Here is a 13,454-nt window from a genome sequence, read left to right on the forward strand (position 1 = left end):
AGCTGTTTGTATTACATTTCCTGTCCATGCAGGAGATGGCTTTTACACTGCCTGATTGGAGCTACGGTGATACACATGATCTGATGTATCTGCCATATCCACCGAACAATGTTATATAGAAACCACAATCAAGTCTAAACCTGGAGAGGGGATTACGAATTAATTACAACACTTAGAGCTGAAAGCAGATTACTGACACCAATCTACAGACAGAACAGAACTCACCTCCTGGACTGAGAGTGCAGTCATTTATAAAAACAACGGACATTCCAGAATGCTAATATTCATACCACCATTGAATATTACAGGTATACAAACATTACAAATGTAAAATATTTCAAGAATCTTCCAGAAATGACAAATGTGAAAGAATTGCTGGTGGTCAGGTTTAAATCAATGACCCTCACCACACCAGCCAGTGATGCTAATGACTACACCACACTTTGCGTACCAGAGCTCATGGCAATATAGCTCAGTCTCCACTGAAAAAAAGTGATTGCCATGAGATGGGTGCATGACTATAATTAATAACAAATATTATCAAGGTTCATCTAAGGACAATCATAATTAACAGAAACAATAGAACATGGTCCACATATGTAGTCTGGAAACTGATTGTGGACAACAGAAAGCTCTACAGCCAAACAAGGTGTGTATTTAACTCAAATTCTTCCATCTGAAAGACACCTATTTAAATTAAAATATTACCACAGTTATGTTCAATACAATGCAACATAACAGACGCACAAACTACATATGAAAGAGAATGAAGTATAACAACTAACTGTCTCCATTATTTGGTTGGTTGGTTGGTTGGTTGGTTTGGGGAAGGAGACCAGACAGCGTGGTCATCGGTCTCATCGGATTAGGGAAGGATTGGGAAGGAAGTCGGCCGTGCCCTTTCAGAGGAACCATCCCGGCATTTGCCTGGAGTGATTTAGGGAAATCACGGAAAACCCAAATCAGGATGGCCGGAAGCGGGATTGAACCGTCGTCCTCCCGAATGCGAGTCCAGTGTCTAACCACTGCGCCACCCCGCTCGGTGTCTCCATTATTTCTCCATAGCTGTAATGATCTTTTCCCAAATCACACAAACACAGTAGTTCCTCAGAACTTGAGTTATCTGAGTTAGTAAGGGAGTACGATACCAGCTACACTATATATTTACTTTCAGGTCATCATTTAAAAAAAAAAAAAAAACCTGAAAAAGTTTCTGACAACTACTCCTATTCTGTAGAGGAATGTTTATTATTGTAGTGTGTAAAAGATGGTGGCTACAAATTACTAACTCATCTATACACGTGATCAGGATATAGCCATATTTACAAAATAATTTGTGATGTGAATATAAACTGACTCATTCCACATCATTATGATTTATCACAAAAATGATTCATGGAACATGAAACTAAGTAATTCACCCCTACCATAAGGTTTTTACCTACTGAAAGTAATCACTCCACAAAATGTGCCTAATACACCCAATTTATACTATACTTACTACAGCCACACCATTCGCAGAACATACTACACTAGATGTAGGGCCATGTGCAAAACTAGTCTTGTCATTTACTAGATGATATGTGTTGACTGCATCCCTTTCTATATAGAGATGAAAGCCAACAAAAAAGCCAGAACACACATAAACAGTCCACCTTGGGGATGCCCCTAGCACCAAATTGCTGAACATGCTTAACAGAATGAGTCGAAGAGACTTGAATGGATGCTATAACACACATGCCATTTGGCTTCAATAACCCAACACTACTGTCCATGGCACACAGTGTACTACCTTTCATCACTTTTCTGATGTTTTTTCATTTGCCCCCTATTCTCTTCATAAAAATTAGGTCCACACCACCCTCCAATGTTGTGGGGGAAATCTCCTTCAAAACCCTCTCCTATCCAGCATCTATAAACTGATTCCTCTTCTTTTCTGAAGAAGACATCTACAGTATAGTTCCACAGACTTGAAGTGTTATTTTTCTGTGTGCTATCACTTATACTGGCAGCTGTTATTTCTTAAGGTACATACCAACCAGCTCATCAGTCTCTTTCGGAAACTAATAATTTTCTGCAAATGACATCAATATACACTTTTAGCATAAATTTCAATATTTGGTTAAGGTTTTGTATCTTAGAAATTGTGATTTAATACTTACCTTTCAGTAAATTTATCTTCTTAGGCTCAAATGGTATCTTGTTTAATTTCAGAAAGAGAAGTACTGCTCGAGATGGTTGCGAGAAAACATCAAAGTAAAATTTTAATGACATTATTTGTTTCTTTAAGTCACGTCACAAATATGACAAAAATTGTAGGCTGTGCTGTTGTTCAGAAATCTGCAATGTTGATACAACTACAAATTAACATGTTACCTTTTATTAAGGAACTAACATCAGACATCCAAGTACTTTGTTTTGTTTGTTAATTCCACACTCATTACTGTCACATGTATTCCAGAAAATAATGGAGATCAGCGCCTTACAGTTTGTAACAACAGTGTGCAAACTAAGGTAACATATGTGGACCCTGACCTATTGGTATGAGAAATGACAAGTGAAGGTATCATTTACTACTTAATTACAACATTTATATTTTTTATGAATGCAGTATAACATACATAATGGAACTTGTGGGGTAACCATGTCATATGTATGATAAATAAGTAAGGAGAAGCTTTGAACACATAATTTAGTACTGGATGGAAATTTAACTCACACCCATACATAACAAAGTCACATCATGAATTGGAAACCTTTGGGGTTGAGGAACAAATGAAGGAATGCGGCACAGACAAGCAGCTTATTATACTGACACTTCATCCACGGTTACCCATCATTAATATTTGTCCATTCATACTTTTAATAAATGCCATATGCTATCTCCTTAACCTCATTGCCAACAAAACAAGTATCATCATCTCAGAAGCAAGAACTTACACAAAAATGCAGGTCTGGTTTATCATTGTCTAAGTTACTGAATATCTATCACTGCACACACATCTGCTGAGTCTTCTTCACACTGCATAGTTTCCTATGTATCATACAAAAGGTAGAGGGGGGGGGGGGGAGAGGAGGGGGCTCTTTCCCCACTGAATAGTTAATTCATTTCACATTTATGTAGTAATTTCTGAGTATTTCCAAACTATTGCTTTATAGCCATGGTGAACTTACTTAGTTCTGGCACAAAGTGGAATTGCATCTTGAACCTTAAACAAAACCGCAAATCCTATGTAGTAATTATTTCTTTATCTTCTTTGCCGTTGTATATATCACCTGAAACGTGTTTTTCTCTCTTAAGTGATAAATGTACTTAAGGAGTACATGAACTGGCAAGTTAGTGTAAGAACATCACAATTCCTTAATCCTAACAATACCAATGCATTTTCCATGATGTTTAATAGGTACATAACATGAAAATATCTTTCAGCACTATCTTAGCAACACCAATGCATTTTCTGTAATGTTTACGCTGAGTGGAGTGGTACTTTATGACCATCACAAAAAATGGTCAGATATCAATTTTAAACTTTTTTAAGTGTTCGAAATGCCTTTACACAATAACAATTTTTCAACACAATTGAACTAAAAATTATTCTGTAAGACTGTCATAAAGAGATGCAAAATTTGCTTACATTTTTTCCAGCAAATAAACACATTGAAAGATACTCCCAAATGCAATGTTTGTTAAACTTTTTTATTACTTTAACAATGTATTGACCCTAATTAAATTGTTATTATTAATAAAGAGGTCAAAGAATTTTGTACACACACATTCAGTTAATTTGAGATTTAATATTGACTTCTGAAGTTCACTTGTAACATTGGTATTTGTGAAATTATGAGTTAAATTGTTTCTTATGAACAACTTATAAGTCATTCAACTAGTGTCTTGTTTCAAGATTGAGTCTCTATTGTTTGCTGAGTCTAAAGTGACTCATATCAAAATCTACAGTATCTGCATGTCATGAGGTAACATTACAGCTTTTGTAAAGCTTTGTAATGTTTTCTACAAGTCATTTTAGTATGTCAGTAACAAAAAATATACAATATGCTTAAAGACCTGGAAAGCGTTACACTTTCATGCAACTCAACCAAACTAACAATCAAAGATTTTAATGCCATGTTAATAAAAATTTCATAGTTATGTGAGCTTATTTAACATTTTCAACACATGAAAAAGCCATTCCTACAGGTGAACAATGGTGCAAGTAGACTATGACTGCAGCAAGTGCAACATTATAGGAATGTTTCTGGGGAGATTGAAACACGGCATGCTCAGAAGACGGCAGAATAAGTGGAGATGAAATGAACTCAGGACAAGAGTATGGTAAGAGGAAGAGGAAGCCATCTTTCCAGGATTACTTCAGCACAAGAGGATTGTAGGACTCTTTGACTGACTGGTGAATAGACAAAGGAAAACATCTAAATCCAGGCAAAGGTTTTGGTACAGTGCCACTACAAACTTCGGGAACGGATTACTGGAAAGTGGGATGGGATCTAAAGTTATCATTTTTCTTGCACTGTTTACCACTGACAATATACCACAGACAAAATATACTTGCATGATATACAGGCAGGGTCAACTGGGAAACTGAGTGGCTATTTGTGATATCTGTCAAAACAGTCAGATCAAGGCCAACGTGCACATAAATGCCCTGGTGAAAGATCACAGGAAGCAGCAATTCTTGCAATCCTTCCATCCCCAACTCCTTGAGTAATTGTGTGGGAGCTATTGGATATGAAAATAGGACAGATTTGGTAATTGTTGAAGACAGGCTGAATGGTCAGCAGTAAGTGGCAACAATGGTAAACCCTGATGTCATACACTTTATGAGCAGGGTAGTAAATGGCATGTTCATGAAACAAAACACACTACAGTGCACACAGGCATCTTGAGGAATGGATAGATTCTTGAACAGCATACCTGTCCCACGATTTGTCATCCACAGAGCAAGTCTGGGATACAATGGGCAAGGGATTGGTATTGGAAGTGTCACAGGGATGGACCAGGATGTTGTGGAGGTTGAATGGGCATAGGAACACCACTCCTGGTGGGATGGGGAGGATCTTGGGCACGATGTCCCTCAATCGATGGCATGATGACATATAACAATCAAAGTCGTGATGGAGGATGTGGTTCAGTTGTTACTGTCCAGTTTGGTACTGGGTGACATAGACACTCTTTTGTAGCTGGTTCTTCGGTGTGGGGAGACAGCACAGGAAATCTGTTTGTGCAGTAGGCCTTGGGAGTAGTGCCAGTCTGTGGAAGCTTTGGTGAGACCTTCAGCATACTTGGAAAGGGGGCTCTTGTCACTGCAAATACACCATCCCCGGGTGGCAAGGCAGTAAGAGAGGGATTTTATTTATAGGCTTTCTTATCCCATCAAAGGCCAGGCCATCTGTGAAAGCAGCCATGTTGTATACAGCTCTGTTGCAGCCATTACATAGCATTTTATATTAGTATGACAACCAAAACTGCTCCCATCATCATCCTGACCTCAACCTACAGCATGCTACTGTCCCCACACCCTCCACCCAACAGTTCCCAGTCCCTCGTCTTGCCACCTCCACCTCCTCCCTTTTCACATTCCCTCACCCTCTTTGTGTGCTGCCTTCTGCCAATGTACCCACCCATCCTTTCCCCGTCCTTGCTTCTCTCTTTTTCTGCTCTTCATTCTTGTTCCCACCCAACCCCCACCTCCAGACACTGCCCCTGGCAGCCACTAGTCCTAGCATGCACCACCAGACAGCACTCTTCTCTCCCCCACCCATACTCTCCTATCCCTCCCCCTTCCTCGCTCCTCCAGATTGTTATTCATGTGACAGTCACATTCCTGTGCGTGTGTGCAACTCAACAGGTCATCTTTACAGTGAGCAGCAATCTACCCTTTTCCTAATAGTGTTGTTAAAAGAAGGCCTTTTGCCAATAGCTCAAATATATAGCAGTCTTTTCGTTGTGCCTGTCTGTGAATCAACATCTCCTCTACATGGTGAGTAGTAATCTATCCTTTTCATAACACTACCATTATTCCATCCTGCATTTTCCATTGTTTAATACCAGTTAGGCCTATGATAAAGTCTATAAAGCTTGATAAACACTGCGCTAGTGCTCCATGGTGTATGATTTTCCAAAAGACACACACATCATTGCCACTTTTTTTTTTTAACAATTGGCAATGATGTGCTCCACATGCATAGAACATTTCTGTCACAGTTACAGAATGCAAACAGTAATTTCTTTCAAATTTCTACCTATCAACAGCAAATCCAATGAAAAATAACAGCGCCAAATGAATTGATGCATTATCTATCACAAACACACAATTTTCAAAATCATTTGGTTTATTATACAGGATACTCATCTAGTTCTGTGCTTTTTACATGAAACCCTTAAGTTCATGGCACATATCCTACTGGATAAAACCTGAGTTAAATATATTATTTGCACCTGTACTACTTTCTTTCAGAATATTAAACCATGAAAAGGCGAGTCAACTCATTTTCATAATGTAATGGAGAAACAGTTCAACTCACACAAATGAACTCACACTGGAATGCTTACAAATCAGATGGCTACAATGGTATCATTTAGTGTCTATATTACCATAATTATTCTCCACTGACAAATCAACTTACCTGAACCATCATTGTTACCAAGACAGGACATGGATACAAACAGTAAGCATTCACATAGAAAGACTACTGTGTTACATGTTTTCAGCTTTCCATCTATAGCCTAGTTAGTCTAAAAACTGTAATACTTTCAACCCAATGACGTTTTGCTTGTACAAGGCTCAAGTATTCCTCAACAAATTTGCGTACACCAAACCAAAGGCACTCAGTATGGAAGTAAAATACAAACACAAACAATATTTATGATTTGATTTCAGAGTTTTCCTCGGTATAACTGATTGAATCCAGCTGATAGTTCCTTTTCTGTGTACAATGTTTCGGTTGACCTTATCTTCCTAGGTGCTACTATTGTGCATCTTGTACATAGGAAGGTCATAAGACATGTATTTCTCTTCTTTTGCAAACACTTTGATAATGTAAGCTCACTTTTGTACTAATCATCAACACAGTTTCTTCTGTGCAGGTCACTAGTATCCTCTTATGAATCCTTCAAGAACAGTAGCTGAAATATCCAAATGTTTCCTCTGTTTATTAAGTCTTAAACTTATCTCTGTACACAAAACTGTACATTCAAATGCAATATCCCCTCCCCCTTTTCCCCCATGCAAGTTTGCTGCACATTATACCTGTATTGGAGAGTAACTTGAAGCGGAACCCTCGACTTTCACAACCAGTGCTCTTACGTGAACTACACACACAGTTAGATGCAAAGTATCACCCTCCAACATCTCTTTGTAAGAGCACTGTCCATGGAATTGTAACACTTTTTTTATTAAGAAATTACACCTGAATACTGTACTCCTCCACCTCCCACAGATCAGGCAGCTTTCTCTTCACCTGAGATGATAATTAGCTACTATAGTTTACAGTGAAGTAATGCCACATTAAGTGACACACCAAACATACAAAAAAACTGGGACGGCTTAGAAGATACACTTATATTTGCACACTGGCTTAATTTAAAGACAGTATTTGTGCACTAATTTCACTGTTCACAACACTCAGTTACACATCAAAGGAATTTTGGCTCCAACTAACAGCTTGACCCAACATATTCTCAAATAAAATACATCCTCAGCACACTGTGTAACTCAGATATTTCTATTACGCAACTAAATGTAAGAGTCACTGATGCCTTTTTGAATACAACTCTACATATTGAGCAGCTGTACATACATGGGGTAGGGGTTCAATCGTCTCATTCATTCAGCTTGTTCTGCATATTCCATCAAGGATAAAGTGAAAATGGAATGTGAAATAGGTCAAGGTATACATCAATAAAAGACAAGCAAATCATAGAAACTTAATCTGCACACTGTATTAGCAATAAACTATCAGCATACTGCTTAATGCTAAAATGCTGAATGAATATACATTATTTCAGCTACTTTTAATCATGTAAATTACAATAAAAGCTGCTGCCTCCTCAGTTATATTACGTAGCTGCTGTTTATTTCCTACATACAACTTATTATTTACTTGAATACATTATATTATTTGTAAATAAAGAAACATGTTTACAGTATTTTAGTACTTGACATGCAGCTTTACAACCAACACTGCTACTCGTTATCTGATTATGAGTTTCATATAAATTCTTGTGTCAATGAACGAACTAGTTTACATGTAAAACGCGTCTTTCAAAATAATGTGATACTTTATAAATGAGCGATATTGCATCTTACCTTACTTGAAAAGCCGGGGATGTTTTCTTCTATCCAGACCTCACGACACAACTGATACGATTTCTCTGCAAGTTGTTTTCGTTACCGTGTCCCCTCCACTTTACTGTTCAAAGTCCTGGTTGCAACGTCAACATTTTAATCGTTTGTTTACGCGTCGATGATGTTTTGGTACCGTTAAGGAACTGCGGTTCGGGTACTGATTGATTGTGCCACCCAATGAGATGCGTCATTACATTCAATGACCTATGCTGCGAACTATTTACAATTTTTTTTTTCTTTTTACATGTGAGTTCCAATATGAACAAACACATAATATCAGGTTACCTTCCATTAGGAACGTGGGTGCACTCAGTGGCTGTGATATGATTTACAAATTATAGAGCGCAGCAATCAGTCGTCCATTTTTTGCAGATTTTATTTGGGTAATCCAGACTTCGGCTAGTGCCTAGCCATTATCAATGCACCATTTTCTGGTCTAGTTCTTTGAATCAAGAACTGTGACGCCCGAACAACAGGGAACTGACATGCATTGAGACTAGAAAATAGTGCACTGATAATGGCTAGGCACAATACCAAATCTGGATTTGCCAAATAAAGCCTGCATAAAAAGGACGACTGATTGCTGCGCCCTATAACTTATAAAACACGTTACCTATGATACGAAAAATGTGGCAGCATATTTGTTTACCGACAAACGTAAGTACATCGAAACCCTGCAATGCCGCAATCGCATCTCTGATGTTGACAATGGACACTGTTTTATGTGTGATTGAACATTGGTGTTAGAGGCAATAATATGATGGGCGTACCTGTACCGGTATCTGGTTATGTCCAGATGTCTGAGTCATGCACGAAACTGCAGTGAAGGTAATGTATTTCGTAACCATTTCATATAATGAAAATGTGCTTCCCCCATTTCTCGAACATAACGTGTATTATGTTTATTTGAATTTCGACTCCCATGTTCAGCGTCAAAAGTGACAGGTACTTGTCATTTTTTTCCCTACCCAAACATACGGTGAGGGACATAATTTATATCGTTTAAAACTTGATATTTATTATACGAGAACGGAAGTAAAAAGGAATTGTGATTATTCCAGAATGGGATGCTTATAAACCATTGTTTACATTTTACAGATAATTGGATTTGCAATAAATAAAATTGTTAGATTAAACCCGTGACTGTAATTCTTATAACAATATTTAATATTGTGAAAAACAAGGGTAACATAAAATTAACAAATTGGTTAACCAAGGAAATCAATCATTCATTCGTTCCATAACATCTTAACATGTGGCAACTCGTAAGTCACAATTTTACCATTTTGCATTACCGGTATCGAAAGTTACAGACAAATGATCCGCGTTGTCATAGTGATACCTCGTTACCACAAATGATAAATTCTTAGGTAAATTCTGTTTGAATGCAGTACCGTGTACATTCACTGGCATGGCAGCCCTGTCGCATCATCGTGAAAACTTTTACGGCTAGCGCGCACGGACGACTTTAGTCACAGTGACTGTTTCGACGTTCTCGTCCGGCCTATGGATTCATATGTACGGGGTGCTTAAAAAATCTCTCCGTAGTGCCGTATGGTTGTTCGCCTGCCTGGGTTTTTCAATGAAACAATAAACGCACAACGATACTGCAGTGATACTCTGTACCCATTCATAGGAGAACTTGTGTTAAGTGAAATACTGAACGGTTATTTTCAACGAGATGGTGCAACCGCTCATACAGCTCGCGTTTCAATGTCACTGCTTGCTGATGTTTTTGGTGATCGCATAATTTCACAGGGACTTTGGCCTCCACGATCGCCTGACCTAACACCACACGACTTTTTCTTCTGGGGTGCAGCGAAAGTAACTGTCTATAAAAACCGTCCAAAATAAATGGATGAACTGAAAAGTTCAGTATCCACTTTCAGTGCTTCTGTTACAGAAGAAATCTTAGTAGTGCTTGTGCTAGTTGCTTGTGTTTGGAAACATGATTAGACGAATTGAATTGTGTATTCAACAACAGGTGGGACACTTTTCAACATTTAATGTGAACATTTGTAAGTAAAAATGAATATTAAGAGACTAAGAGAAAATGGAAAACTCTAATAAGAAAAGAGAAACAAAAGGGATGCTTCTAGCGAAAGTATTCACTGTAAGTGAAGCGTCCTCTGATATCCGTACAAGAACACAACAGATAAAGTGTTGGAAAAATGTTCGCGGTACTGCAATTGTTGATGACATTCCCACAGGTAGGCCATGTACTGCACGGCGTCACTGAGTTGTAACTCAAAAATGGCGTAGGCAGTGTGTCCCAGTAGCCAGGCCACGGCGTTGCACTTCGTTTTTGGGTGCAGTTTAAGGTCAGGATGGATAATCCACATTGGTGTCACACTGGAAGGTGCAGTCTGGTTGATAAGCCCCACCATCAATCGGCACAACTCCTATACTCCCCACACGTAGTGTCACACTATACGGTGGTCTCTGGTGTAGGCAGCTCCACACTGGCTGCACTCGTTCGTCTGGCTGAGGTGAATGTCTGCTAGAAGCTACTTGATAGGAAAGGTGTCATTGACGACTCGGTACCACAATGAACTGATGTCCGACGACAGGAATGGGTTGTTAATATTAGCCCATATCTGCTTCCACACGACCGTTGGCATCCGTATTTCCAGTTTGTGCGCTGGTGGACAGCCTAGGAGAGCTTCATAGATTCGTCGAGCCGACGTATTCCGATCTGTAGTCGCCTGCAAGACATAGCTGCGTACGAGATAAAATTCCCTGACGTAGGACATCGTGAAGGGAATGCCCACTACTGAAACTGGAGCGCATTGTGACTGAGGCCAGTATCGGTCCAACATGGCTGCCGTTTTCCCGTTCGCATTAGACGTAACAGCTGGGCGACAGTTCTGTCGGTCGACCGGCGAGTAAGCCCATGACAAAACAGTGACTGCGCCTCTCGGCTTTGATCGGCGCGTGGCCACGCAGGTAGCAAAATTGTCACTCACCGGGCATTATCTGCTTCCTAGTTGCTATCCAACTATCGATAGTTATGCGCAAACATGGCATCAACGTCTTCACACAACGTTATTTCTCGTTCAGCTACAGGCAAAGCGTGATACACTTACAAACATCAACATAAAAATTTAAATTAACATTAACAATGATTTACAATAAAATTTTCAGGGTTTCCAGCCACAAAAGTGCTTGGTCACTTATCACATGTATGTCCATCAGATTTCCTCCCTTAAGTCCGTGTACGTCGCACTCAACTATATGCTGCATGGTTTGACTCTCTCCGCACTCACAATTGGGGTCCTGGGAGAAACCCCACTTTTTCAACAAATATCCGCACCGACCAACACCTGTCCGCAGACGATTTAGAGTTACCCACACTCTACGTTGGAGTTGGAAGCCTGGAACTCGTTGAGATGGGTCCTCAATAAGGAAACTGTTATTCACTTTGCTTTCCTGCCATTGCTGTTTCCACAGGTTATCGATATCAATCTGTTGTTTGAGTTCTTTCCAGAAGGGATTTCTTGACATCAATCTGTCAGGGGGAGGAGGTAGGTCCCTGAACTTTTCCTTGTACCTCTGGATTGCTCTTTCACGTCTAATCGAGGGTGGTTCGATATTGGCAAGGACGGGCAGCCAAGGTTTCGGGGTGGGTCTTAATGTTCCTGTTATGAGCCTCATTGTCTCGTTAAGTTTCACATCAATATATCTGACATGCCTACTGCGGGCCCAGACGGGTGCGCAATATTCCGCTACACTATACAGAAGTGCCAGTGCTGATGTGCGTAGAGTTTCAGTGGAACATCCCCAGGTTGTTCCTGCCAGTTTCATTATGATGTTGTTTCTTGTTTTCATTTTTTGGGCGACTTCGTACAGGTGGCTCTTATATGTGAGAGTGCGATCTAGCTTAACACCCAGATATTTTGGCGTTCTATCGTTTTTCAACAATTTACCTTTTATTTGCACTTTTAGCTCACGATTTGCATCTTTGTTACACAAGTGCATTATTGATGCCACGGATTTAGTCGGATTTACTTTGAGGTGCCAGTTGTCATAATATTGTTGTAGTCGTTCCAGATCCCTGTTTAAAATTTCTTCCAGTTCTTCGAAAGTGTTGGCGTGAGCCGCGATAGCGATGTCATCTGCATACATAAAAGAACGAGATTCCAGGTTTGGGATGTCCGCTATGTATAAATTGAAAAGGCATGGAGCCAGCACAGACCCTTGGGGGAGACCATTTTGTAGTGTCCTGTAGCTGCTTGTTTTCCCATTCAGAGATACCTTGAATCTCCTGTTTATCAACATATTTCTGACTAGATCTATGATCTTCTTGCATTTCACGACTTTTGACAATTTATACAGTATCCCTTTTGTCCATACGGTGTCGTATGCTGAGGTGAGATCTAATAATACCATGCCCGTTTTCTTTTTGTTTTGGTAACCTCTTTCAATGAAAGTGGTTAGGGCGAGAACTTGGTCGCAGCAGTCTCTTCTTTTTCGAAAACCGCCTTGCTCTGGGGGACTGTGTATGAAGACTATGTCGGTAATGATATTTTTATAGAAACAGTGGAAGAAGCACCAACATTTTTCAACAAAAATTTGAAGGATTATTTGCATATAAATATGAAAATTAAAAGATGTGAAGTAATCAATGAAACATATTTTCAAGTGCTCAGGACAACATGTGTTCAGCTGGGACAGACAGTCCCATGTTGGTATTTTTGTGTCTTAATGAAAGGAGAACGCAGAGTGTTGTTGTTGTCATTGTTGTGGTCTTCAGTCCAGAGACTAGTTTGATGCAGCTCTCCATGCTGCTCTATCCTCTGCAGGCTTCTACGTCTCCAAATAACTATGGCAACCTCCTTCCTTCTGAATCTGCTTAGCGTATTCATCTCTTGGTCTCCCTCTACGATTTTTACACTCCACATCCTCCAACAACAAATTGGCGATCCTTTGATGCCTCAGAAAGTGTCCTATCAACAAATCCCTTCTTTTAGTCAGGTTGTGCCACAAATTCCCCTTCTTCCCAATTCTGTTCAGCACCTCCTCATTAGATACATGATCTGCCCATCTAATCTTCAGCGTTCTTCTGTAGCACCACATTTCGAAAGCGTCTATTCT

At 39.5% G+C, this 13,454-nt stretch overlaps 1 protein-coding gene across 7 annotated transcripts in view; it reads right to left on the minus strand.

The window, feature by feature from the left end:
* LOC126190189 (glutathione S-transferase theta-1-like) overlaps positions 1 to 9,279 on the minus strand; it is a 112,151-nt gene extending 102,872 nt beyond the window's left edge. Inside the window, exons 1-2 of one of the 7 annotated variants that reach the window (XM_049931002.1) lie at positions 9,131 to 9,277; positions 2,163 to 2,340 (exon numbers count right to left, since the gene is read on the minus strand). In XM_049931002.1, coding sequence (XP_049786959.1) covers positions 2,163 to 2,274 — 112 coding nt within the window. In that variant the 5' untranslated portion in view covers positions 2,275 to 2,340; positions 9,131 to 9,277. Of the gene's footprint in view, positions 1 to 2,162; positions 2,341 to 2,376; positions 2,420 to 8,321; positions 9,034 to 9,130 lie in introns of those variants that run through there. The other 6 variants (XM_049931003.1, XM_049931000.1, XM_049931006.1 and 3 more) reach the window with 6 other exon arrangements.
* Positions 9,280 to 13,454: the final 4,175 nt, after the last annotated feature.

Source organism: Schistocerca cancellata, chromosome 1, assembly GCF_023864275.1.
Source record: "Schistocerca cancellata isolate TAMUIC-IGC-003103 chromosome 1, iqSchCanc2.1, whole genome shotgun sequence".
NCBI classification, from domain to species: domain Eukaryota; kingdom Metazoa; phylum Arthropoda; class Insecta; order Orthoptera; family Acrididae; genus Schistocerca; species Schistocerca cancellata.